Source organism: Pseudophryne corroboree, chromosome 6, assembly GCF_028390025.1.
Source record: "Pseudophryne corroboree isolate aPseCor3 chromosome 6, aPseCor3.hap2, whole genome shotgun sequence".
NCBI classification, from domain to species: domain Eukaryota; kingdom Metazoa; phylum Chordata; class Amphibia; order Anura; family Myobatrachidae; genus Pseudophryne; species Pseudophryne corroboree.
The window spans coordinates 792566954-792594348 of NC_086449.1; the positions used below are offsets into that span (position 1 = coordinate 792566954).

General features: G+C 44.9%; 1 protein-coding gene across 1 annotated transcript in view; it reads left to right on the forward strand.

Moving 5' to 3' along the window:
• Window positions 1–16214: 16214 nt before the first annotated feature.
• LOC134934690 (hepatitis A virus cellular receptor 2 homolog) overlaps window positions 16215–27395 on the forward strand; it is a 137949-nt gene continuing 126768 nt past the window's right edge. The window contains 4 exon segments of the mRNA XM_063930063.1: window positions 16215–16457; window positions 16460–16543; window positions 19888–19977; window positions 24363–24424. Of these exon segments, the coding sequence (XP_063786133.1) occupies window positions 16301–16457; window positions 16460–16543; window positions 19888–19977; window positions 24363–24424 (393 nt within the window). The 5' untranslated portion in view covers window positions 16215–16300.

The window sequence follows — 27395 nt, forward strand, 5'->3', positions numbered from 1 at the left end:
TGAAGATAAGACACGTATCACAAATACATTTACATAACATTCGTGCAATCGTTCTTTGGTGTTGGTTGAAGTCTTGTCCGGATGGGTGTATCTTTGCTGAAAGTGTTAATCAAAGTCTTTTCTGGATGGATGTATTGTTCATCAAAAGTCTTTTCCGAATGGATGTGTTGTTGCTGGAGGGAAAACAAAGGAGAAACGGGTGAAAGAAACGGACCGTGGAATCACGTCTTATCACAACATTGTCTCTATTGATGGGTCATAAATTAAATCAGTTGCTGTAACAATGCCACCGCTTTTCAAACTCATCACTTTGGTACTGCGCTTGCGCCGTGTTAAAACTCGAACACACCTAAATATCAAGCCAATCATTATGACAACTCCCAGGATACAAAGGAGAAACTTTCCTACACTCACGATAACATTTTGAGCCCATTCTCCTAAACCTGAGAACCAATTGCGTGGGTTCAACCATGAGACCCAGCCGGTCAGTTCATTACTCACAGCAGTAAGGGTAAGGTTGTGTCTCCTTCGGAACTCCCACTTCAACTGCAGGATATCGTCCATCTTTTGATCTATGACCTCGGTTGGGTCATCAGTGCTGTTTGTAATATATGTGCAGCACTTCACACCATACTGAGTTGCCAAAGTGACGCAGTACCCGCCTGTCACCGCTGTGATATAATTGAGAACCATCCTGTGCTGGATCAGTTCCGTTTTGTAAGCTTGCAACTCCCTCCCTGTATACCTGAAGGTGTCCTCATACATCTCGGTGATATTATCTATTAGGTTCGCTAGCGCATGAATATACCTATAATTTATAATTCCTCTGGCAGTACGGGTGATGTCTAACGTGAGAAGGAATTGAATCCCGGTGGATTTGTGGATCAAATCAGAGGCTGCGTGCTCTGTCCTATCTATAAGGTGTCTCTTAACGATGTGTTCGTAGTGAGTATGAGTGTAAGGAGCTTGAGCATTGCGGTGAACGTCTTTTATCTTATTATGGGTTATGGTCATAACCTCAGGCAACACTCTTCCAATGTAGCACAATCCGTCTGAGTTTGGGGCAAGCCACTTATACGCCTTCCTCCCGCATATGAAATATGCATCATCGGGGAGAACATATGGGACAGAATATGACATTATGATATTGCAAACCTTCCAAGTGAAAAATCCTATCCCTAACTCTCTCATCTGTTCAGTACACGTATCAGGCTGTATGATATGCGCACAGTACACTGGTGATACTTCTCCAACCCGCATGGTCCTACTTCCTAGAGTATACCTATACCGAAAATACTTTCCACCGTCGGCTATTTGGCGTATAAGTTCAGGGTCTACAGGCATTCTGTCAGCTCTGTGTGAAAATGCCATGGTTTGGTTATTCCATGTCACTTCCCAATTTCCCGGCTTTCGGGAATTGGAAATGTTGAAACATACTAAGGACCTATCCACATGATATTGGTGGAGCTTTAAACTAGGGGGCTTAGAAATATTAAATTTCTTGTCCACCGGTCTCCCACCCCATAATTCAAGTAACTCATCTATTGTTAAAGGATACGGTACTAGTCCTGACTTGCTCTGACCTTGAGGTACTTGTGAGCACACCCAGCATCCTGTTTGGTTTAAAACCTTACCCACTAATGAGTGATAATCACTTAATGGATGACGGTCCATGTTGATATTAAGGCTGGACTGACATCTCTATGTTTTCACAGTTTCTACAAATACAATTTTCCTCAGCTAATAATCCTTCACAGTGCCTCCTAGTTTCTAGACTACCAGATCGTTTTCTGATACTCGCCTTTGCTCGATGGATGTGTTGCTCTTGGAATTCTACAAATCCGTCCTTGTCATCAGAACCCATTCCAGATCCTTTCTCGACCTCTCTGGTACTCTTACCGAAACAGACTGCTCTGGTCAACAACAGGGTCAACAGAAAAACCCGGAATGCAGTCTCTTGGGGTAAGTCCATCTTGTTAAGGGGAGAGAAAAAGGAGCAAGGAAGGGGGAAAAGAAGGTAATGGGAGATGGAGAAAATAATAAAAATGAAAAAGAAATTTGGTGCGACAACCGCCTCTGGTCTTGTAGTTCTCCGTGCTCAGGTGCCGCCTCAATCTTCCCGGAACAGACACTCCAGTGATACGATGTTCCCTACAGTCTGCTCTTTGTCACGGTCTTTCTCTGGGTCAGCGACCTTCTTACAGTGGGACGAGTGGACCCAAGTCTCTCTTTCGGCAACCTTTAATGCTGTCGTGCTGGTTAGTAAGACTTGGTACGGTCCTTCCCATCTGTCAATAAGGCAACCTGAGCGTAGAAAATTTCGAATCATTACATAATCCCCAGGTTCAATGTCATGACAATTACTGTTTGGTAGGTCAGGAATCACCAGCTTTAGATTTCTGTTTTGATTCCTCAACTGCTGGCTCATCTTAACCATATATTTGACAGTCACCTCATTATTGCATTTCAAATCATCCTGGGGGTCAATCATTACATGGGGTTGTCGACCAAAAAGAATCTCAAAGGGTGATAGGTTAAGGGGGGACCTGGGAGTGGTTCTGATGCTGTACAATACAAGTGGCAAAGCTTCTGGCCATAACAATCCAGTTTCAGCCATCACTTTGCTCAACTTGATCTTAATAGTGCTGTTTACTCTTTCTACTTTCGCACTCGCCTGTGGGCGGTACGGAGTATGCAGCTTACTATTAATCCCCATCAGTTTGCACATAACCTGAAAGACTTCACCTGTAAAATGGGTACCCCTATCGCTTTCAATTATCCTAGGGATACCATACCTGCACACAAATTCCTGCACAATTTTCTTTGCCGTAAACGTAGCAGTATTTGTGGCAGCGGGGAACGCTTCTACCCAATTTGAAAACACGTCAATACAAACTAACACATATTTTAAATTTCTGCAGGGTGGCAACTGTATGAAATCAATTTGTATCACCTGAAAAGGGCCGTCTGTTGGCGGGATATGGGATGGTTCTGTTGGTATTGACTTTCCAATATTCTTCCTCAAGCAGATAAGACATGTCATTGCTCTCTTACCAGCATGAGAAGAGAATCCTGGCGCACACCAGTAGGCTCTCACCAGCTTACACATACCCTCTTTGCCCAGATGAGTCAGACCGTGTGCCGCCTCAGCTAAGCTTCGAAGATATGCTCTGGGGGCTACTGGCAAACCCTGTCCATCTGTCCAGAGTCCTGAGGACTCCTGGCCATATCCTTTTGACCTCCAGACTGCCTTTTCCTGTGGAGAACACAAATTTTGCATTTCACTTAATTTTTGTGTGTTGACGGTATTGAATACCATCAGTTGTGTGATATCTGTCTGTATGGGGGTGCTGGCTGCTGATTTAGCAGCTTCGTCTGCCCGGCTGTTACCAAGTGACACTGGGTCTTGACTGTAAGTGTGGGCTTTGCACTTGATAACAGCCACTCTGTCAGGTTCCTGTATCGCTGTTAGAAGTCTTTTTATGTGGGATGCATGCGCTACAGGTGTGCCAGCTGCCGTCATGAAATTTCTGAGGCGCCATAGGGCTCTGAAATCATGCACTACTCCAAAGGCATACCTAGAATCTGTATATATATTGGCTGACTTACCCTTAGCCAATTCACACGCTCTGGTTAGGGCGACCAGCTCAGCAACTTGTGCTGAGTGCGGTGGGCCCAGGGGTTCAGCTTCTATGGTACCTTTGTCATCTACGACTGCGTATCCAGTACACAAGTCTCCCGAGTCCGTCTGTCTGTGGCAACTACCGTCAGTGTAAAAAGTAAAATCTACGCCTTCCAGTGGGTTGTCACTAATGTCGGGTCTTGCAGTGAAAGTTTGGTTCAGATATTCCATACAATCATGTGTGTCAGTGTCTGTACTAAATCCTCCTTCACCATCACTCTCATCCTCCACCATTTGTGCCTGTCCAGGCACACCTGGGAGATAAGTTGGAGGATTTAGTGCACTGCATCTCCTTATGGTGATGTTTACAGGGGCCATTAGTGCCAATTCCCACCTTGTAAACCGTGCTGATGAGACATGTCTGGTTTGTCTGAGTTCAGTAAGGCTGACACTGCATGAGGTGTATGGATGGTCAGGTTGTGTCCCAACACTACGTCTTCGCTTTTACTCACTAGCAAAGCTATCGCTGCAACACTTTGCAAGCATGTGAGGAGAGACCGTGCTACAGTGTCCAACTGTGCACTGTAGTAAGCTACCGGCTTGCTGGCATCACCATGTCTCTGGGTTAGGACACATGCCGCACACCCAGCACTTTCCGTACCGTACAACTCAAAAGGTTTCCCATAATCTGGCATGCCTAATGCAGGTGCCTGTGATAGGCATTGTTTAAGTCTCTCAAATGCCAGTTCGGACTAATCTGTGTGAGAGATCCGATCTGGTTTGTTCGAGGAGACCATTTCCTGCAAAGGTAAAGCTAGTATGGAGAACCCTGGGATCCAGTTTTGGCAGTACCCACACATTCCAAGGAAAGTGCGGATCTGCTGCTGGGTTTGTGGCAGAGTCATGTCGCGAATCGCCTGTATCCTATCAGCGGTGAGGTGTCTAAGTCCTTGTGTCAAGCAATGTCCCAAATATTTTACCTTGGTCTGGCACAACTGTAAGTTATCCTTTGAAACCTTGTGTCCCGTATTAGAAAGGTGAAACAGAAGCTGTTTTGTGTCTTTCAAGGACGATTCGAGTGAATCAGAACACAGCAGTAAGTCATCTACATACTGTATTAATACTGATCCGCTCTCAGGTTGAAAGGATTGTAGACAGTCATGCAAAGCCTGGGAGAAAATACTTGGGCTGTCAATGAAACCTTGGGGTAGGCGAGTCCAGGTGTACTGTACTCCCCTGTATGCAAATGCAAACAAATATTGGCTGTCAGGGTGCAGAGGGACCGAAAAGAAAGCAGAACAGAGGTCAATGACAGTGAAAAATTTCGCAGTAGGGGGAATTTGCATGAGGATGACAGCTGGATTTGGCACTACGGGGAATTGGCTCTCAACTATCTTGTTTATCCCCCTTAAATCCTGCACTAGCCTGTAACCCCTCCCCCCACTCTTTTTCACAGGGAAGATGGGACTATTGGCAGTGCTGGACGTCCTAACTAGGATGCCCTGTTGTAGCAAGCGCTCTATGACTGGGTACACTCCTAATTCCACCTCTGGCTTCAGAGGATACTGTGGGATTTTTGGAGCTATCCTACCATATTTTACTTGCACAACTACAGGAGCTACATTTGCCATCAATCCAGTGTCTTGTCCATCTTTGGTCCAGAGGGATTCCGGTATCTGGGAGATCATTTCCTCTACCTTGGATGGACACCTGTCTATAACAGCAGAGTGTGACATCAACCTTTGTGGGGTGTCTAACATATCCTGCACTTCCTGAACGTGATTCTCGGGTATATCTAAGAAGACAACCTCAGGAGTACAATATATGACACACCTCATCTTACACAATAAATCTCTCCCAAGTAGATTAGTCGGAGCCGATGCAGCTAGCAAAAAGGAATGCTTGATTTGCAAAGGCCCTATCGTAATCTCCGCTGGTTTACTTATAGGGTAGTGTTGCACTACTCCTGTTACCCCCATTGCTGAAATTGATTTACCCGTGGTTTTCATACCTACCGTTGAATTTAACACTGACCTGGCCGCCCCTGTATCTACAAGGAAAGGTAGTGATCTATCGGCTACATCAACTGTAACCTCGGGTTCACTTCCAAGGCTAGCAATTAACTTCACTGGCTGCAGACTACAGGTGTGGCCTAACCCCTATTGTATGTTGTGACCCTCCCGCTGCGCGCTGGCAGCTACAATATGTGAGGGGGGTAGCTGAGAATTTCCAGAGGTCTGCCAGTCCCTCTTAGGTGGGTACCTCCTTGTTTCCCCTGCGTGTGGCTCATAATTCCTCCTGTGCGATCCCTGATCCCAATTACGTGTATTATGCTGTGAGTCATGTTCTGGTCTAGGGGGTCAATATACGTTGCTTTTATAATTACAGTTCTGTGCGTAATGTCCTTCCCTCTTCCAATTATAACATTTCACTACATACGACTTACCATCAGGGGTCTGGGGTTTTGGCTGATGTGGCTTCGTTGTCAGGGCTTTGATACTTACGGTCATCAGCTTATCCCCCTGTGACTCCCTGTGCTTAATGATGTTCCGATCATGCTCGATAGCGGACTCTCTTAATGCAGCCACCGAGATACCTCTCCAGTTAGGTTGAGTGGTTTGTACCCTTGTTCTCAACGTTTCTTTTAAGCCGTCCATTAATACGGACACAGCTACCTCTCTATGATGTACATTTTCCTTAATGTCCAGTGTATCTAGCCATTTCCTGCAGTGCTCGATGGAAATATTCAGAAGCAGTTTCACCTTCTTTTTGTCTTATGGAAAAGATTTTATTCCACTTGACAACAGTAGGGAAATATACTCCTAACTGCAGATTGATCTGTCATACATTCTCCTGAGTGTATTCATCAGTGAGAGGCACTTCTGCGTCTAATTTACAATCAGCAATGAATTTCATAGGGTCAATATTGGAGGGCAAACATGCCCGTAGCACTGTCCGCCAATCTTTGTTTGTGGGTTCGGTGGCGTTACCTAGTTCTCTAATAAACCTCTGACATGCGGCTATATCCTTTCTGGGATCGGGAAATTCAGACATAATTGTCCTCAATTCTGTCCGGGACCAAGGACAATGCATTCCAATGTTCCTGACGGGAGTGATTCCCTGAGCGTCAGTCTTCCCATTGGGGACTGCGATCACCCTGACAGGATTTAGTTCAATTACATAATTCTGAGTTGCTTCTACAATGTGAGGTGCAATGGTCTCTGCATAATGTACTGTACCGTACTTACCTGTGGACATGACCTCACCTGTCCCTCCGCTAGGTGCCTTTGCTACTGTTCTTACTGGTTGGGCCGTGCCCACTTGTGTGTCTTGTATGGTGGCTGCTAGAGAGAGTGCCGATATCGTGCTGGGCTCATCTTCTTGGTCGCTGTCCTGAGGGAAGTTTAAGATGGGATACAACTTGCACGGGTTAACATTAATACATTTATCGAGTTCACTCTTATCATATATTAGTATGCCATTGTCTGTAGCCACTTTCTCCTCTGTAATATACGGTGGTGGTGGTGCAGTTGCAATCAGTTTCCTGCTAGGGTTGGAACCGGCTGCGTGAGCTAGTTCCCTTTGCATATCACTCTCTCGTTGCCATAAATGTAAACAGTTTGAATGTCTGATCCTTTCTTTTTGGGATGTTAACAGACATATCCTAATCCTTAAATTCTGCAACACCTCTGGATTAAAACTGCCTACCTTAGGGAATGGTTCCCTATTTTCCGCAGTCATACGTTCCCATTCATTGCATAAAACCTCTGCGTGTGATCCATATTTCTCACACATTATGTACTTCGCCGACCCCTTGGGCCGCGGAATATCAACCTGAACCCTGGTTGATCGTCCCTTACTTGAGCAACTGGCCCCCATCTTTTGCAGGTATTGCCTTCTCAGCTAATTCCTACAAAAAAACAAAATACTCAGTAATAAGGCAACGGTGAAAGTTCAACGAGTGCTCTCACCCACGTTGGCCAATACACCTAAACACTGTCGTCAGTGCCGGTCGTACCCAACCTAGGGCCCCTGTGTAACCTCTATTTACTGAGAGTATATGGGAGTGACTTACCCTTCCCAGTAAATATTGGTCGTTAGAGATTTCCTGAGTGACCAGCAAAAACTCCCTTAAAACAAAAAAAATGTTACACAAATCACGCTGCGTGTGCTACACCTAGCGCTTACGATCCCGCGATTTTTACGCAAAACTCATAAAAGGGTATCGCGGTGCGCTAAGTATTGCACCCACGAATGCGCGGTCCAATCGCCCAGCGTATAGGTAACTGTTACTTATCCGCTGTGCGACCAATGGAATCGTTTTTCAGGCTGCGAAACCTCAGCCGGAGCGTTTCAAAACGGGCCTATATGGGTTCTACGCCAACCACCTGGGCTGCGCTCTCTACACAACTCTCCGCTGACCTCTTAGGCCGCGGTATTCAGAGCTTCGCTTGACTTTGTCAGCGGTTTTCTGACTTCGCTGACCTCTTGGTCTGCTGTTATCTACTACTTGCTCCTTTGTACTCTAATAAATGTTAACGTGAGCAAGCCACTCTCACGCCACAAAGTGTCCACTCACCTGGTGTGGTCTCCTACGGGATCCCGAATTCCCTGGGTCCACAAAACCTTTATTGTTTGCACACTCACGCTCGTTCACTCATATACACTTTGGTTTTTCTGTACAGAAAATTAACTTTCATTCAGATAAAACAGCCTTAGTTCCAGAGGTAATACAGTAAAAAAGGTTTTATTGGAAAACTGATCAATTTGTGCTATTATCGCGTGGCTACCGTCTCGCCCCTACTAAAACACTGGTATTGTGTGATTTGTACTTAGTGGGCGTACCTTTACGCACGTTACGTAAACACGCCACGTGCGTATGCCTTTACGTTGCGTACGCAGTCCGGTACTTTGTCAGAGACACGTGTACAAAGGCCGTACGTCCGCAGTACTACAAATCCCACACTTCTATAAATGTAAGCGATATTTAACTATAATCGCTCACTTAACACACCACACAGTTTCTACTGTATAAACCTTTACAACTAGGCCAGGCTGCGTGTGCGTCTTACACTTACTTCCTTAACTATTAACTCTATATTTTAACTAAATAGCAACAAATTTTCTCAGTACAGGTCAAAATGAATGTAGTAATCAATGCTTACGGCAATAATGCGAGCAGATATGCAAAGTACAAAATACAGGTGTATGCGTGTGTTGTGTGCGCATTTCACAGATTTAAAAAAAATAGCTTTTGCGTTCTTACCTTACGGATCCCTCCAGCATCCCTTCAAACCATGCAGGGCATACGCTTATCTAATCAGCACTTGTGTATCCACCGACCAAGAGAAGGCTTACAGGGGATACCTTTCCGCCCTTTGCTTATAGATAAAGTCTGCGTAAACCTGCTAGGCTGCGGGTATGAGGAGGAACCGGACGAGCTCCCAATTGATAATGTCGATATTATCTTAGACCGAAAAGCTAAACCTCTAAATACTCTATTACCATGGAGCCGCTATGGCCGCTATACTGAATGCACGTGCTACGCACTTTGTACGCTATTTGCGTACAGAGTCCTGCACGTGGTACGTACTTGGCGTACACATGCCGCGCTGAGTGTATAGAGTACACACAGCGTACGCACACACAATTGATAACCTTTAAACCTTGATAGTGATACGATGCAATGATATGATTACGCTTTAAACCCTTAGCAGCAAAGTACTGCAGCAATGTTATACCTTAAACCTTAAGTAGCGCTGACGGTATAAAGTACCCGCAGTGCGTACACCTTATCAATACTTATACACTTTATACAGATAAATACACTTTAAAACCCTTGCAGGAAAGTGAAGACACAACACCGATTTGTAGTTGAAACCACAGCGTTCTAAGGCCACCGTGGATTATTCAAAAAAAGGTAAAACAGTACAAATCATACACTACAGGCTAACAAGATAAATCTAAACAGAATAATGGCTACAGAGAATGTACATACGTGAGAATGTTCGCAAGCGCAACCCGGCCGGTCCTCCGCTAGTCAGATAGAAAGTGTTCAGAGTCTTCTGACCGGCCAGGCAACAACGGTCTTTTTATACACAACTTACATACACAATACAATGGTCACTGTAATCTCATTGTCCATTGGACGCAGAGATGTGTCTTTTCATTACAGGTGAGGTAATAGGTTGATTTGAAAAGGTGGGCGATGTCTTTCCCCAACTGCTCTTGTGGGTGGTATCCTCTGGATTCCCGCCGCATACATAATATACAGTAAATACAGTCAATATCTATATTCTACTTTTGCACATTACTATATGCTGGAACATGCGATCTTTCTCTAACCAACACCGGAATGTTACTCTTAAAATACCCTACAGCTGGATACTAGACATCACCTTCCAACCTTTATCTGACCCTTCCTATCATGCAAAGGCGAATCCCTTAGTCCTGGAACTGTTTAAACTATTAATACTTGCTGATGTGGTGTAGGGGAACTATGTGTACAAAATGCACTATTTGGGTTAAATATGTAATGTTCTAATAACCCTCTACGCGCTCACAAACTCTACCGTAAATACGCATACCACGCGCTTAAGGCGCATGGCCGTGGAAAGCTCCTTTACGCAAATTGCGGATATGTGCACGCACGGCAGACTGAGTGCACGCGCAGCGGGCATGTGCATGGGGTTAGTACAGGGTATATGCATTACAATATTTTTCGACTTTGACACCATTACTCACATTACACCGCACAGTAGTGTCCATTACTCATAGTAACATAGTAACATAGTATCTGAGGTTGAAAAAAGACAAATTGTCCATCGAGTTCAACCTTTTTGTGGTCTCATATGCATGATGATTTGACTAAAATTTCTGACTGATGCTGCTGTCAGCCGTTGCATTTTATCCCTATTTATCGTAACTATAATGCATGACTATGCACCATACACCTGGATATCCTTATCCATTAGGAATTTATCTAACCCATTCTTAAAGGTGTTCACAGATTCCGCCATTACAACTCTCTCGGGCAGGGAATTCCAAACACGTATTGTCCTTACCGTGAAAATGCCTTTACGACGTATTGTGCGGAATCTCCTCTCCTCTAACCTGAGCGAGTGTCCACGAGTCCTCTGTGTTGATCTAACCAAAAACAGGTCCCGCGCAAGCTCTGTGTATTGTCCCCTTATATATTTGTAGATGTTGATCATATCCCCTCTTAGTCTCCGCTTTTCCAATGTAAACATGCCTAGTCTTTCAAGCCTTTCCTTGTATTCCATCGTCTCCATGCCCTTAATTAGTTTGGTCGCCCTCCTCTGTACCTTTTCTAGCTCCAGGATATCCTTTTTGTAGTACGGTGCCCAGAATTGTACACAGTATTCAAGGTGTGGCCTCACTAGTGATTTATATAACGGGAGTATAATACTCTCGTCCCTAGCATCAATACCCCATTTTATGCATGCTAATATCTTATTAGCCTTCTTTGCTGCAGTCCTACTTTGGGTACTACTGCTTAGCTTGCTATCTATGAGGACACCTAAGTCCTTTTCCAGTACAGAATCCCCTAATTTTACCCCATTTAGTAGGTAGGTGTAATTTTTGTTCTTGTTACCACAGTGCATTACCTTACACTTGTCTGTGTTGAAGCGCATTCTCCATTTGGCTGCCCATGCTTCTAATTTAACTAAGTCGTTCTGAAGAGACTCGGCATCCTCCTCTGTATTTATAGCCTTACACAATTTGGTATCATCTGCAAAAATTGACACCATGCTCTCTAGACCTTCTGTTAGGTCGTTAATGAAAATATTGAACAATAGCGGTCCTAATACTGAGCCTTGCGGCACACCACTTAGCAATTCAGTCCAAGTTGAAAAAGATCCATTAACCACAACGCGCTGCTCCCTATTATCTAACCAGTTTTTGACCCAAGTGCATATTGTGCTTCATAGCCCTGATTCTTGTAGCTTGTAGATAAGTCTCATGTGTGGTACAGTATCGAACGCTTTGGCAAAGTCTAAAAAGATTACATCCACGTCTTTACCCTGATCTAGGATTGCACTTACTGTTTCATAAAAGCCAAGTGAGTTGGTTTGACAGGATCTGTCCTTCATAAACCCATGTTAATTCCTTTTAATGACCTTATTGACTTCAAGGAACTTCTGAATACTATCTCTTAGAATACCTTCCAATACTTTCCCCACTATAGATGTAAGACTAACTGGTCTATAATTACCTGGTTCAGCTTTACTTCCCTTTTTGAATATAGGCACTACTTCCGCTATACGCCAGTCTTTGGGAACCATACCTGATATAACTGAATCCTTAAAGATCAAAGATAGCGGTTTTGCCAGTTCAGAGTGAAGCTCCATTAGAACCCTTGGATGAATACCATCGGGCCCTGGTGATTTATTAATCTTTAAATGTTTTAATCGGTCACAGACTACTTCCTCGCTTAAATAAGTACCTATCAGTGGGATATTCTCATTATTGAGATTGTGTGTCAGTCCCTGAATTGGGTCCTCTCTAGTGAATACTGTTGAAAAAAACTCATTTAGTGTGTCCGCTATGTCATTATCATTTTTGCTTAAGACTCCCAACTTGTCTTTTAAAGGGCCTATACTCTCCTTCTTTAATCTCTTGCTATTAATGTATTTAAATAATTTTTTGGGATTCGCTTTGCTTTCCTTTGCTACTAGTTTTTCAGTTTCTACTTTAGCCGCTCTTATTTCCTTTTTGCAAATTTTGTTACATTCCTTATAGTGCTGAAATGACTCTGCTTCCCCGTCAGATTTGTATTTTTTAAATGCTCGCCTTTTCTTGCCAATAAGTTCCTTAATCTTTTTGTTAAGCCACATCGGTTTATGATTTTTATTCCTTTTTTTGCTGCTCATAGGAATAAATTTGAGTGTATTTTTAGCTAGCAGGAATTTTAGTACCTCCCATTTCTCCGTAGTATTTTTTCCTAAAAACAAACCTTCCCATTCAATATCCCTGAAAAATACCCTCATCTTTTCAAAATTTGCTTTGCTAAAGTTTAGAGTCCTAATTGAGCCAGTATAGGGCTGTTTATGGAAACTGATATTGAATGTGACCGTATTGTGGTCGCTGTTTCCTATGGGTTCCCCTACTATAATACCTGATACCAAATCCCCATTGTTTGTTAATACCAGGTCTAAGATTGCATTGTACCTGGTTGGTTCCTTAATTAGTTGGACTAAGTAGTTATCATTAAGTGTGTTTAAAAGCATATTGCCCCTAGCAGTATCACATGAATCATTTTTCCAGTTTATCTCTGGATAGTTAAAATCTCCCATCACTACTATGTCTCCTACTCCTGCTGCTCTTTCAATTTGCTTTAGTAACAATTCCTCATCAGATGCGTTGATACCAGGCGGCCTATAGCATACACCCAATACTAACTTTTTTATTCCTTTTTCCCCGCATGCAATTTCTACCCATAATGTCTCGACAGTGTCTACAGTCCCCTCCTGAATATCTTCCCGTATATCAGGTTTTAAAAACGGCTTTACGTAAAGACACACCCCTCCACCCTTTTTATTTAGTCTGTCTCTCCTAAACAGTGTATAGCCCTCTAGATTGACTGTCCAATCATGAGATTCATCCCACCAAGTTTCAGTAATGCCTATAATATCATACTGTTTGCTTGCTGCAAGTATTTCTAGTTCACCCTTTTTACCAGTAATGCTTCTGGCGTTTACATACATACAACTAAGATAAGTATTTTCCCTTGCGTTAGGGACATCTTTCACCTTATGTAGCAATGATGACCTGTAATCGTCATTGGTTAGTGCTTTGGTAAAATCTCTTTTAGTAACCATGTTAGTAACCTTACCGCCTGCTCTTACCCTCCCCCCAACTTCTCCCCCATTTCGTTTACTACCGCCATCCCCACTATTCTCACTGCATGACCCGTAGTTTCTAGCTAAACCCTCCCCCCGGGCTCCTAGTTTAAAATCGCCTCCAACCTTCTAACCATCCTTCCCCCCAGCACCGCTGCCCCTGCCTCAGTCAGGTGCAATCCATCACGACAAAAGAGATGGCGCCTGACTGAGAAGTCCGCCCAGTGTTCCAGGAACACAAACCCCTCTTTCCTGCACCAATCCCTAAGTCACACATTTACCTCCCTAATCTCCCTCTGCCTCCCTGGACTAGCGCGTGGCACGGGTAATAATTCAGAGAATATTACCTTAGATGTCCTTGCCTTCAGTTTCTTTCCTAAGTCCCTATAGTCTTTCTTAAGGACATCCCACCTTCCGCTAACTTTGTCATTGGTGCCAACGTGCACCAAGACCGCCGGGTCTTTCCCATCCCCTCCCAACAATCTATCTACCCGGTCCGCGATGTGCCGTACCCGAGCACCCGGGAGACAACAGACTGTACGGCGATCACGGTCCCGGTAGCAGATTGCCCTTTCTGCCTTCCTGATGATAGAATCCCCTACCACCACCATCTGACTAGGTACCTCTCTTTCTTTTATCCCTACCGCGCCAGAGGGACCGCTCCTCTGGATGCTAGAGGGAGCAGTCTCCTCCGGCACCGTCATTTCTTCACTATCATCCTCCGATTCCTTGTCCAATCGGGCAAATTTGTTCGGGTTTGATAGTTCGGAGATGTCGAGCCTCCCCCTCTTTTTCTTCCTTCTAACTGTGACCCAACTGGCTACCTGATTATCATCCTCTTCTACAAGTGACCCCTCCCGCAACTCCTCCACCGTTCTGTCTAAACTACGCTCGAGATTGTGAATCTCCCTCAGTCGCGTAACGGTTTGCTCTAGATCAGTTACCTTGGCTTCCAGGGCAACAGTTCGCACACACCTCGTGCAGATGTACTGACACTGGGCCGGTAGCTCCAGGTGTGCATACATCTTGCATGACATGCACTGAGTGAGGTCCCCAATTACAGCCCCTCCCATATTGTTTGTAAGGTCTAACTCCCTGTTACTCTCAAGGAAAAAGCAGAAAAAATAAAAAGTAGAAGACAAGCAATCTCACTTATACAATAATTAAGCTGGCTTATACTTATCTATCTTTGTGCGGTTCTTGGTCCTTCACTTTTATGCAGCCGTAGTACTCTCTCCTGCGGCACCTATACTCCACTTAGCAGTTGCAGTTGTTCCAGCTCACTGCACCTCCTTTTCACTCGGCTTCCAGCTCCTGCTAATAAAAAAAAAGAAATGCCCCTCACACTCGCACAATCACAGCCCCTCTGCTACTCCAAGTAAGAGACCCTCTCACTCACTCACAAGGTCAGCCCCTTGCAGCCTCACCAGAAGTTTAATGGTACTGCAAATGTGTGTTCCTGATTGTGTATTATAAAACTCACCTTTTTCTGTATTCTAACTCACCTTTTTGCTGTTTACACTTAGAAATCCAAGCAGCACTTAAAAAATACAAGCCTTTACACAGAGCAAGCTCCAAAGAGTCTAATCACTGCTTATATAGGCTCAGCCAGCTGCTTTATTCAGCCCCTCCTCCTCCTGATTACTCACACCTGAGTTAACCCCTCTGGCTTTTCACCTTACACTTTTTTTTCCCCTCCAAAAAAAAAACCCAGTACAGATATATTAAAACAAAAAAGAAACAGTATAGATACAAACAATCAGATTCAGATTAACTTTCTCACACAATATTACTATCCCTATATGGATACTCACATTACACCGCACAGTAGTGTCCATTACTCACATGACACTGCACAGTAGTGTCCATTACTCACATTACACCGCACAGTAGTGTCCATTACTCACATGACACTGCACAGTAGTGTCCATTACTTACGTTACACCGCACAGTAGTACTCCTTATGCATGTTATGCTACACAGTCAGTGCCGTCAGAAGGGGAGTGTGGGGGGTGCAACCCGCACCCAGGTGTCACCAAATGCCGGCTTCTGCATATTGACAGGAGCTGGGTACTGCAGTGTGACATTGTCCTGCAGCACCCGGCTCCTGTCATAGGCTACAGGCACTGGTCTCTGGGGGCAGCCCAGCATCTCCGGCGATGCTGGGCTGCCTCAGGAGTGACATCACTAGGATTTCTGCTAAGGCCACACCCCTTTAATTGAGGCCATACCCCCATTTCATCCATGTGCGCCTCTGGCACACGAGTTGGGTGACAGTGCACACTGGGTGTCACCAGACCGAATGACGCCTCTGTACAAAGTGGAGCATTTATATATATTACGCCACAGTAGAGCCCCTCCTCCCCCTCCTCATCATTCTTCTTCTTCCTCATCATTCCTCTTCCTTTTCATTCCTCCTCCTCATTCCTCTTCCTCCTCATTCCTTTTCCTCCTCATTTCTGGCTGGCTCCGCCCACAGTGCATTTCCGGCACGGCACCTCTCACATCACCCTAGTTACGGCCCTGTGATTGTGTGTGTGTGTACACGTGGTAGGGAGTGTGTACACGTGGTAGGGAATTGTAAGCTTCACTGGGGCAGGGACTGATGTGAATGGTTAAATATTCTCTGTAAAGCGCTGCAGAATATGTGTGCGCTATATAAATAACTGGTAATAATAGTACTGATATTCTAATCTATCCCAATCTTATATATTTCCCCACAGCTCTGTCAGTATCAGCTGGAAGTGTGACAGGATATGAGAATGATGCAGTGATCCTGCCCTGTATATACACTGTGCATAAATACCTGCACCATATGTGCTGGGGACGCAGCTGTTCATTATCAGGCTGTGACAATGAGATAATACGGACAGACGGCAGCAGTGTGACCTGGAGGAGATCTGACAGATACCAGTTACTGGGGAACATATCACAGGGGGACGTGTCCCTGACCATCACTGAGGTGACCGAGGAAATGAGGGAACTTACTGCTGCCGCGTGGAGATCCCAGGATGGTTCAATGACCGGAAACAGGAGGTGACTCTGCATATACAAAAACGTGAGACACACAGGAGTTATACTGTAGCTGAGTACATATGTATATAGACAATACATGATTATCTTATGAGTCTCACACTGAAGGCAAACATTCGAGAACGGATCATTTACAATTTTAGGAAGGTATAAGGTAAATGCATTTAAAGGAGGGCTGGAGTAATATAATGAGACTCAGCATATCGAAAAGTGCTAATGAGACATACGTCATGCTTTGATCTAAAGATCATGAAACACATCAGTCAGTATTTCTACAGTGGATACAAGGATTTTCAGGATGCAAATACACAATCAGTTTCTACAGCACTGTAGATTCAGGAGCGCCGGGTTTGAAGGCGGGACTCATTTATTTATTTATTTATGGGTCTATTTACTAAGCCTTGGATAGAGATACAGTGGACGGAGATAAGGCACCAGCCAATCAGCTCCTGCCATTTTTCAAATACAGCCTGTAACGGGATGCGGTTAATTTGCCAGCTGTTGGGATCCCGGATGTCGGAATACCGATGCAGGAATTCCAGCTATCACAATGGTGGCGCTGGAATGCCAATATGGTCATAACACCGACGTAGGAATCCCGACAGTCAGCATGCCGACCTATTTAAATATAGCGCCTGCGTTAGGTTTAAGGCCGGGGTGAGGGGGGGTGGGCTAGTTTAGCCGCCCCCCGGGGAAGTTATGGTTATGCCAGTGAAGTGCGGTGGGGTGACGCAGGTGAGGCAAAGCCTTTCCTGTTATACTATTTTATAAGAGTTTGGATTACATAAAGTATATGAAAGATACAAAGAATATATTAGAAATATCTTTGTATTATTCTAATCATTTTTATAATCAAAACTCCGGAGTAAAAAGTCTATAGCAGGTGAGGCAGTGACTGTCTTTTCTGCACATCTCTGATCAAAACTCATCAAATTTCCAGCAGTATATATACAGCTGCACCTGTGTATGATGCCCACATGTATATACTGCTGCACCTGTGTATAATGCCACACGTATATACTGCTGCACCTGTGTATGATGCCCACATGTATATACTGCTGCACCTGTGTATAATGTCCACATGTATATACTGCTGCACCTGTGTATAATGCCACATGTATATACTGCTGCACCTGTGTATAATGCCCACATGTATATACTGCTGTACCTGTGTATAATGCCACATGTATATACTGCTGCACCTGTGTATAATGCCCACATGTATATACTGCTGTACCTGTGTATAATGCCCACATGTATATACTGCTGCACCTGTGTATAATGTCCACATGTATATACTGCTGCACCTGTGTATAATGCCACACGTATATACTGCTGCACCTGTGTATAATGCCCACATGTATATACTGCTGTACCTGTGTATAATGCCCACATGTATATACTGCCGCACCTGTGTATAATGCCCACATGTATATACTGCCGCACCTGTGTATAATGCCCACATGTATATACTGCTGTACTGTGTATAATGCCCACATGTATATACTGCTGTACCTGTGTATAATGCCCACATGTATATACTGCCGCACCTGTGTATAATGCCCACATGTATATACTGCCGCACCTGTGTATAATGCCCACATGTATATACTGCTGTACTGTGTATAATGCCCACATGTATATACTGCCGCACCTGTGTATAATGCCCACATGTATATACTGCTGTACCTGTGTATAATGCTCACATGTATATACTGCCACACCTGTGTATAATGCCCACATGTATATACTGCCGCACCTGTGTATAATGCCCACATGTATATACTGCTGCACCTGTGCATAATGCCCACATGTACCCTTGGGCTCATACATTGGGTGAAATTCCATTGCTTGAAAAATCGGTCGGGTGTCTGTTTTTTCCTGCCTATTACATAGGAAAAAACAGACACCCAACTGACTTTTCAAACAATTGAATTCCCTCAGTGTGTTTAAATCTGGCTCTGGTATCAGCCAGCGCCTCCTGAGCCATTTACCTGAAAGCATGTTAGGCTGTGTGTGTGTGTGTGTGGGGGGGGGGGGGGGGGTAGGTCTACGCTGCGGGGGTGTTAGGGTTAGGCACCCACGCAGAGGGTTAGAGTTAGGCTGCGGGATAGGGAGGGTTAAGTTTAGGCAGCGGGGAGGGAGGGTCAGGTTTTGGCACCACCGCAGGGAGGTTAGGATTAGGCACTACAGGGGGAGGTTAGGGTTAGGCTGTGTGAAGGGAGGGTTAAGTTTATGGGAGCGGAGAGAACAGCCCCAACTCACCCCTGTCGGCATTGCAAGCTACGGGATCCTGGCATCGGTCTCCTGAACACCGGAATCCTAAGTGCCTATAAGTCCTTGGGGTTCCAGGTTTTCCCAAAGTAAAAGTGCCAGTTGTCCTTAAATATCTTCCAGTGACAACTGTCAGTAAAGAGGTATCCCCTGCCTTATCCACCAACGCGTTTCACCATAGGAGTATTTTTCAAGGTGTGAGTGACATCAAACGGAGGTGTCAATCTGTGTATTTGTAGATGAGCTGCGGGTCCACCAAGGGGTATTTTTAGTGGTGGATTTTACCTAGGGACTATGGCCCTCATTTCGAGTTGATCGCTCGCTAGCTGCTTTTAGCAGCAATGCAAACGCTAAGCCGCCGCCCTCTGGGAGTGTATCTTAGCTTAGCAGAAGTGCGACCAAAAGGTTAGCAGTTTTGCTGTCAAATATTTTCATGCAGTTTCTGAGTAGCTCCAGACCTACTCCTTCCTTGCGATCACTTCAGACAGTTTAGTTCCTGCTTTGACGTCACATACACGCCCAGCGTTCGGCCAGCCACTCCCCCGTTTCCCCAGGCACGCCTGCGTTTTAATCTGACACGCCTGCGTTTTTTAGCACACTCCCGGAAAATGGCCAGTTACCTCCCAGAAACTGTCAATCACTCCTGTCAATTACTCACCGATCAGCAGTGCGTCAGAAAAGCGCCGCTAGACCTTGTGTATAACTGCATAGTTTTGTGTGAAAGTACTTCGCGCGAGCGTACTGCGGCCCATACGCATGCGCTGAAATTACGATTTTTTTTTGCCTGGTCGCCGCGCTGCGACCAAAAGCAGCTAGCGATCAACTCGGAATAAGGGCCTATATAGCCAAGTTTGTCCTATTTGAAGTAATTTTAAAAAAAGTATGTCTTCACGTTGGAAAGTAATGACTGTGAGCGGGATGTCTTACCCTCCGACCATTGACAGTGATGTCACTGCCAGAATTATCATTACGGCAGCTCCCTGTAAGCAAAGTAACAGAGTAACAGTCTGAACGGCATGGTTAGCTGCCCAGCATATAGAGATCCAGATTAGCGTGTTATTTCATATTTAAATATATATTACATTTTATTTCCAGGTCCGGCAGTGGCAGAAGTCCGAAAATCCATTTACAATGTAGACATTAAAACTCAACCCACTTCTACGAGGCTAGAAGTGTTTCATACAAGTAAGCTACTCATTGAAAAAGGAAAATGATGGTATTTTATGCTGCCACCTGTCTTTCTGAGATTTAGGGGAGCAGTGGCGCACGCAGGGGGGGGGGGGTTCCGAGCACTCAGCAACCCCCCTCCACCAAAAAAAAATATATATATATATATTTTTTTTTTCATTTTTATTTTGCTGCATGAGTATTATTAATGGCTGTCTAGCGTCCTCTGCATCCTGCTGTCTTCCTGGTGGCACTTGTAAGTGCTTAATAAAAGTTTATTTTAATTATAGTACATATATATCCATGTGCATACATATATACACATGTATATACATACATATAAACACACACACACACACACACACACACACACACACACGGTATATATACATGTGAATATATACATGTACTGTATGTGTGTGTTTGTATGTATGTATATATATATATATATATATATATGTATGCATGTTTATATATGTATGCATGTTTAATATGCTATGTATATGTGTATACAGTATGTATGTATATATATATATATATATTGCTCATGAAACCTGGTACACTGTGCCTCTGCCTGCACTGCATACTGTCCTGCTCACATTCTGGCTGCCTGGTTCAGCAGCTGCACAATAGGGAGAGCTAGTGATGTCAGTGTGATCCAGCCAGGGGTTCCCCTTTTCTCTTTAATATGGTTATGCCGCTGAGCTTCTGTTAAAGATCCCATTTGAAGCCCTTTATATAGTTCGTCCCAGCAGCCCCAACCTTATCTTGGGCTCTGTATACAATTTATATAATAATCTCTAAATAGGTTTGACATACATATTATACATACAGATTAATGAAATAGTGAAGTGTGTATATGTCTATATTATACTAATATAGCAAAGCAATGTTAACAAATATAGAGATGCTGTAATTAATTGTAGTTGATTGTAACTGGTCCCACATTGCCAACACAGAACTATGAATCTAGGGGCAATTCAGTAAGGATAGCGGATGCTGCTAATCAGCAAAATTTGCTAACCATTAGCACGCATGCTGTCCGGCGCCTCCCCCCCCCCCGATTCAAGCGGAAATTGTGAACAGCACGCAATTTCTGCTTGTTAGCAGAAATTAAGGATGACCCCTGCCGGCGCAGCTTAGCTGCGGCCGCAGGAGTCCCGGCACCATTTTTGTTGTCGCAGCGGCTGCGTGTGACGTCATGCAGCTGCTGCGGTCGCACTCCCGCCACGCCCCCATTCACGCGTACCAGCACACCATATGGGCTGGCACGCACCCGCGACACTCCGTTTCCACACAGAAAATGGAGCGTTGCCGCCCCCCTCCCGCCCCGTGACCGTCTCTGCCTGATTGACAGGCAGAGGCGATCGTAATTTCTGCGTCCCCCCACAGAAATTGCCGGAGCATGCGCAGTAGGGGCTGCTGCGCATGCGCACGCGGCCCCTCAGCAAAAATTCCGTCCGAAACGCTACTTGCCATTCATACTGAATTTGCCCCATAATCCATGTTTGTATTCAAATGCAATTGCGATTTTCTAGGCTACGGAACTACTAATGTTAGCAAGTGAGCTGCCGCCGAGGAATGAAAATAAACGTCCACCAGACTAATCGCAAGCTGTATTTTAATTGTGTATATATTAGCGGACTATGGACCTGATACAACATCAGTTGCAGTTTTGCTAATTAAGCAAAAGTGCAACTGCTTGCGATCTCATACTGGGGTGCGCCCAGCATAGGGCAAGGCCGCCCGGCATGCTAATGGCGGCCAGTGATGCAATCGCAATTCAATTGTGATTGCATCGCTAAATAAGGGAAGCCCCCCTGCATCCGCAGCCTGGCTGCAAAGGCAGTTGGGCCGCCGCCATGTTTCCTGACGCAGCGGCCAAGTGTGATGTCACGCGGCTGTCCTGAAAAAGGCCTAGATCCACCTTCATTTTCACTGCACCGCCCCCTACTGCCCCGTGAATGCCTCTGCCTGTCAATCAGGCAGAAGCGCTCACATCACTGAGATGCGATCGCATCTCCCTGGCCCGCGCATACACAGAGCGGCCCCTGCGCATGTGCACTACGCCGGGACCCAGGAAAATGTGATCGCAGCAGACGTCTGCTGCTGAATAAAACCCTATACGCAAATACAGAGAACATCGAATCTAAGGGTTGGTCTATGGCTACGCAGACTGGCCACAGCAATAGCGACTCAGACACCATGTATTTGCACGTACGATCGTACAGCCATCAGAAGATACATGCCCTGAAAACAGCTATGCCGCCCCTGTGTTTCTCCAGCCACTTGCCGGTCACTTCCTGCCAATCACTCTGCGACAAAGTTCTGAGTGTGAGCAGGATCACAGCGGTGCCCTCGCTCATGCGCATTACGATCACAGCACATGCACAGTTTGCCGATAATCGCTCCATTGCGTGAACATCGGCCATTGCGTACAAACATGTATTAGGCTCTTTGCAAGCATACACGCGATTCAAAGTCACGCGGATGTCAAACATTTCTCTGTGGATGCTAAATTAGCATTTATGAGTAGCAACTGGGTAGCAACAATGTGAACGCACATATGAGAGTGTAGGTGTGTCGTGGGCGTGTTGCTTGCGTTATTTGCTACTAGTCATGCGTATGCATTGTGGATGACAAATTCAGAGGGATGGTAGTGCCAATGATACTGATGGCATCTGTTCTTGCAAGCGAAGCAGTGGAGGTTGTGCATTCACAAAGTAGCATACATCTGCGTTGGCAACTGGCACCCCAGGTTGCATTCGCATTATGTGCATCTCAGAATAAGCCTGTAAGAAAGCGGATCTAATTTAACTAAAGGTGGGCATACAGGATACAATTATATGGCAGACCATCTGTCCAATCTGGCTGGTTGGAATGAAAATCTGGTAATGTATGGGAGCAAATGACAATCGACCATTTGCTCTCAAACACTGGAAAATGGACAAAACAACCATGGATTTAACAAATTTGTCTGAGTGACAGTTTATGTCCGTTTTCCAGAGTTGTTCTCTCCCCCTTGGGACTGCCAGTCCGGACCACAATCAGAGAGTGCTTCCAGTGCCTAGTCATGTGCTTCTATGGGCTGCAGCCGATGCAGTCCATAGAAGCCGGTGCTTCTGCACATGCGCAATATATATGTCAGGAGCCGAAGGGAATAGGACGGAGTTGGCCGTGCCGCTGACAGGACTGTTGCACCGGCAGTACCCCTGAGAGAACAAAGTAGGAACCACTCCTGGTTACGAACATGTGCAGAATGGATTTCCTCCTGCTCATCCACCCCCCTGTACTGATGCGGTGGTCTGTGAAAGCTGACATCACTGCCGGAAGTACACCTCAGAATGCCACGCTAACGTCATTCTGGAGTGCATGCACCAGGGTCAAAAGTGCAGTAATCAGCTGCAGCAGTGGGTGCTGGTCATTAAATTTGAAAAAATTTAATTTTTTTAAGCATCTCCATTGCTATTAGGTTGCGTATTTAAGCTGATAGGATCTATGCACAATATTGATGTTTAGCAAAGGTACAGGTTTATTCATGTAAGTAAAATCATTTGTTTTACCAGCTGATTTTATGCTGATAATCAGTGCGCAAGAATGCACTGATTATCAAATGTGTCTCAAATCCATTTGAAGCACCTCAAATCATATATTATTATTATTATTATTATTATTATTGTTATTATTATTATTATACAGTGGATTGGAATATACATTTTAGAAAGAAGTTTAATTTTTAATTGCACATTTTAGAAGCTTGTTACATATGAGCTGTTGAACTGAGTATATATCATTAAATAGACCAGGCGCTGGCTGATTTTTTGTGTTTTTGATTGGCCAGTTTCCTCCTAAATGCTGATGCACCATGACCAGTAGGTATTCTTCCGATGAAAATGCTTGCAGGCAGCATTGAAACATGTCAAGAAGAATTTGCAAAGATAAGATTCTGTACTGGATAGTGGTCTTCTCTCCCCTTCTATTTGAGGATACTCCTGGGTTTGGGTTACAATTCAGATCACCTGAACTGGCCTAAGAAGTTGAACTAGGAGAGTATAACACCTGTCAAGAACCAAACACTACAGCTAACATTTTATACAGGGTTACATACTGGAAAGACTTACGGGGGCATACAGGACTTTGAAGCCTCGTTTCTAATAAACCAAGCTACGTCTTCTATATCCCTTAAGTCTTGAGAGAACTGTTCCAAAATTTACACTTGAAACTTGACTATTGGGGCTTGATGGTGTGATTTCCATCCTCTCTCCATCCACCAGATGGTCAGGTAGCGCCTTCTGGGAGAATTATCTGTTGCCCTGGGTAATTCAGGATGTCTCTGCCTAATTAGGTAGTCTGCCGAACGAGAGTAAGCAACTATGATTAAAATTATTTTTTTCTGTTTCCAGGTACCAATATTTCCAACATTCTTACAACTGTTCCTCTGGAAAAAACTCCCTTCACCTTAAAGGTAATATGTATTCTTTTGAATAAATCTTTACTCGTGTAGTAAAGCGTGAAAGTACCCAAATGAAAAGCCAACACATAAAAAGAGCAAAAATATAATCAAAAGGAACATGTGTGGTATAATTACCTACTTATTCTGTCTCCACTCCAATGAAGATACAAGTGGCCCAAGCCCGGCACTGCAGTGCCGTCATAAAGACATGATTCAAGAGAATTGCACCATAATTCCCCCTGGTGTACCTCTTTCAGTAGGAAGTGGTTGGGATGTGTGTGGGGGGGATCTGCTTTCCTGGGAATCTGGGAGAATTTAAAGAAATTCTGAAGTTTCCCGGAAGTTCTGGAAGAGTAGGCATAGGTTCTAGAAATGTAATAGAGGCATGAGCAGAGCCAGACTAACAATGGGGCAGATGGAGCTACTGCTCCAGGCCTCCCCTTAAAAATAGGCCCATCATCATGGCATCATGATGATCGAAAGCCACCAGCTGGCAACATGGTCAGCCATAAATCATAGCTATTAAGATTGCATTTATATTTTTCTCACAAAATTATGCATTTTTTTTATATATTTTTACATATTTAGGGAGACATTGGAGCTGACAGTGTAGGGGTGTACACGCCCACATGGCTCTGGCCACACCCACACAGCACTAATCACACCTCCCCTATTTCTCACAATAGGCCCTTGAATATTTTCAGCTCCAGGCCCATGTGGCCTTTAATCCGGCTCTGGGCATGAGACACCATAAATTCATGTTTCAGAAACAGTAGTATAGATCACAGGCTCAGGCACCAGTCCATAATCTTTAACATCTACAGCTGCCCCTGATATGGTAGCCTCCCCCAATATTTCATTGCAACATCAACTTTCTCACTGTTCTTCATGAGACATGAGTGAGCTGAGCGCTCTTTCACTGCAGCTTCAGTCAAGAGTGAGTGTGTCAGTCCTTGCACATGCATATGTACAGATGCACACAAGGGAAGGGCTTGTAGCGGTACGGTCAGACTGTAGGGGGTAGCTGGCCAGCACATATAAACATATATGTAAAGTTGTATGTAAAATATGTGCTGGCTGCCTTACCTGGGGATTTGCAGCCGCTGCACGCACGGGACACAGGCACACAGTGCTCAGCCTATCTTCAATAAGCCCCCCCCCGCCCCCCCAGACTCCCATTGGCTGGTTTCACAGGAGTCTGGGGGCGGGGTAATGAAGATAGACAGACTGAGCACTGTGTGTGCCTGCAGCAGTTGCTGGTCCCTGGGTAAGGCAGCCAGCACATATGTTACATACAACTTTACATGTTACGTGCTGGCCGGCTCCCCCTGCAGTCTTTGGTCGGTACTGTCATAAAATCGCAGAAGCAATATCGATAAAATACGCAGACATGGACAAAGTAGATTTTTCGGAATCCGGCCCTAAATGTGTATATTGTACGAGAGAATTACTAACTGATGCGCCAACATTACATGTAGGTCTATCTGGGATGGTGTCAGCGACCTACAGGTCAATCTCTCGTGCAAAAGTTCAAGTCTAGTGCTTTACTGTTTGAAAAAGCCTTAGGTGGGGTGAGCACAAATTCTGGCTGAAGTTCAGGTGGTGATGTCTGTCCTCATTGTCTAATAGGCCCTACACACTTAAAGATCTAACTGAATGATATGAACGTTCTCGTTCATTAATGAATGAGAACTCGCTCATATCGTTCAGTGTGTAGGCATCAACGATGAACGATGCGCGGCCCCGCGCTCGTTCATCGTTTGGTGCCGGGTCGCTTATACATGCAGGCCAATATGGACAATCTCGTTCATATTAGCATGCACTGCTATGGAGACAGGTGATGGGGGGAGTGAAGAAACTTCACTCCCCCCGTCACTCTTCCTCCCTGCTGCCGGGTCGCCCGTCGGCTGTGGTGTGTAGAAACAAGACCATGGGGGAAATTCAATTGGGAGCTAGGTATAGTGAGGTAAAAAACTTCACTTACCTCACGCCCAATTTTGTATGCACGCTCCTGATACCCATGGAATTCAATTAAAAAAAAAAAGAGTTGTCGCAGTGTTTTCAGTGCTGAAAATCCCACAGCGCGTGAAAAAATAAAATCAATAAAACATACTCACCTGTTCGTGATCTCTGGTGGTCTTCCGGGCTCTCGGTTGTCTCCCTCCATCTTGTCACTGAGGAGGGGGTTGCTGGGAGGCTCTAGAGGTGCTGGGAGGTGCAAGGGCTGCTGGGAGGGGTGTCACACACAACGGAGGTCACTTACACATATACACACAGTCATGCACACTTACACACCCTAGCAAGCACTCACACTGCATACTCATCTCTGCTACAGAGGACCGGCTCCCGACGCTGGAAGAAAAAGACCCCGTTTCGGAAGGTGAGTAATTACTGACTAATTAAGCTAATTGGAAACTTCCAGTTGCTTAATTAGTCCACTTTGCCGCCGGGGTCCCAGAGCAAGTCCCAGTGATACTTAGGAAATATAAAGTTTTTAGGAAAAATCAGACTTGCTCTGTAGGTGCAAGAAAAAAGACGCAGTGATTTCTATTGAAATCACTGCGTCCCATTTTCTGTCCTCTAATTGAATACCAAAACCCTGCGGCAGTGGGGAAAAAATCCAGCCGCAGGGGTTTTTTGTTTAATTTCTCGCTCGCTATTGAATTCCTCCCCATGTGTAGGATGTAAAGCTAAAGTGTAGCCTCACACTAGGCAATATTACTCACAATGGAGTGAGATATGTGCAGATGGTCGATGTTTTCCAACTGCGCATACATCTAAGTCACTAAAATGTGGGTCCCGCAGTACATACGCACAGAGGCGCAGCAGTGGCAGAGACTTGAAGATGTGATGGGTGTTCCTGGCCGGTGACTGGAAGACAGTTATTCAGATGCACATAGGTGCACCATCTGATAAGCGTGTTATGGAAATGGCCATGTCGCATAACTAGTTGTGAACTCTGAAGCTTAGTTGCTCACATTGG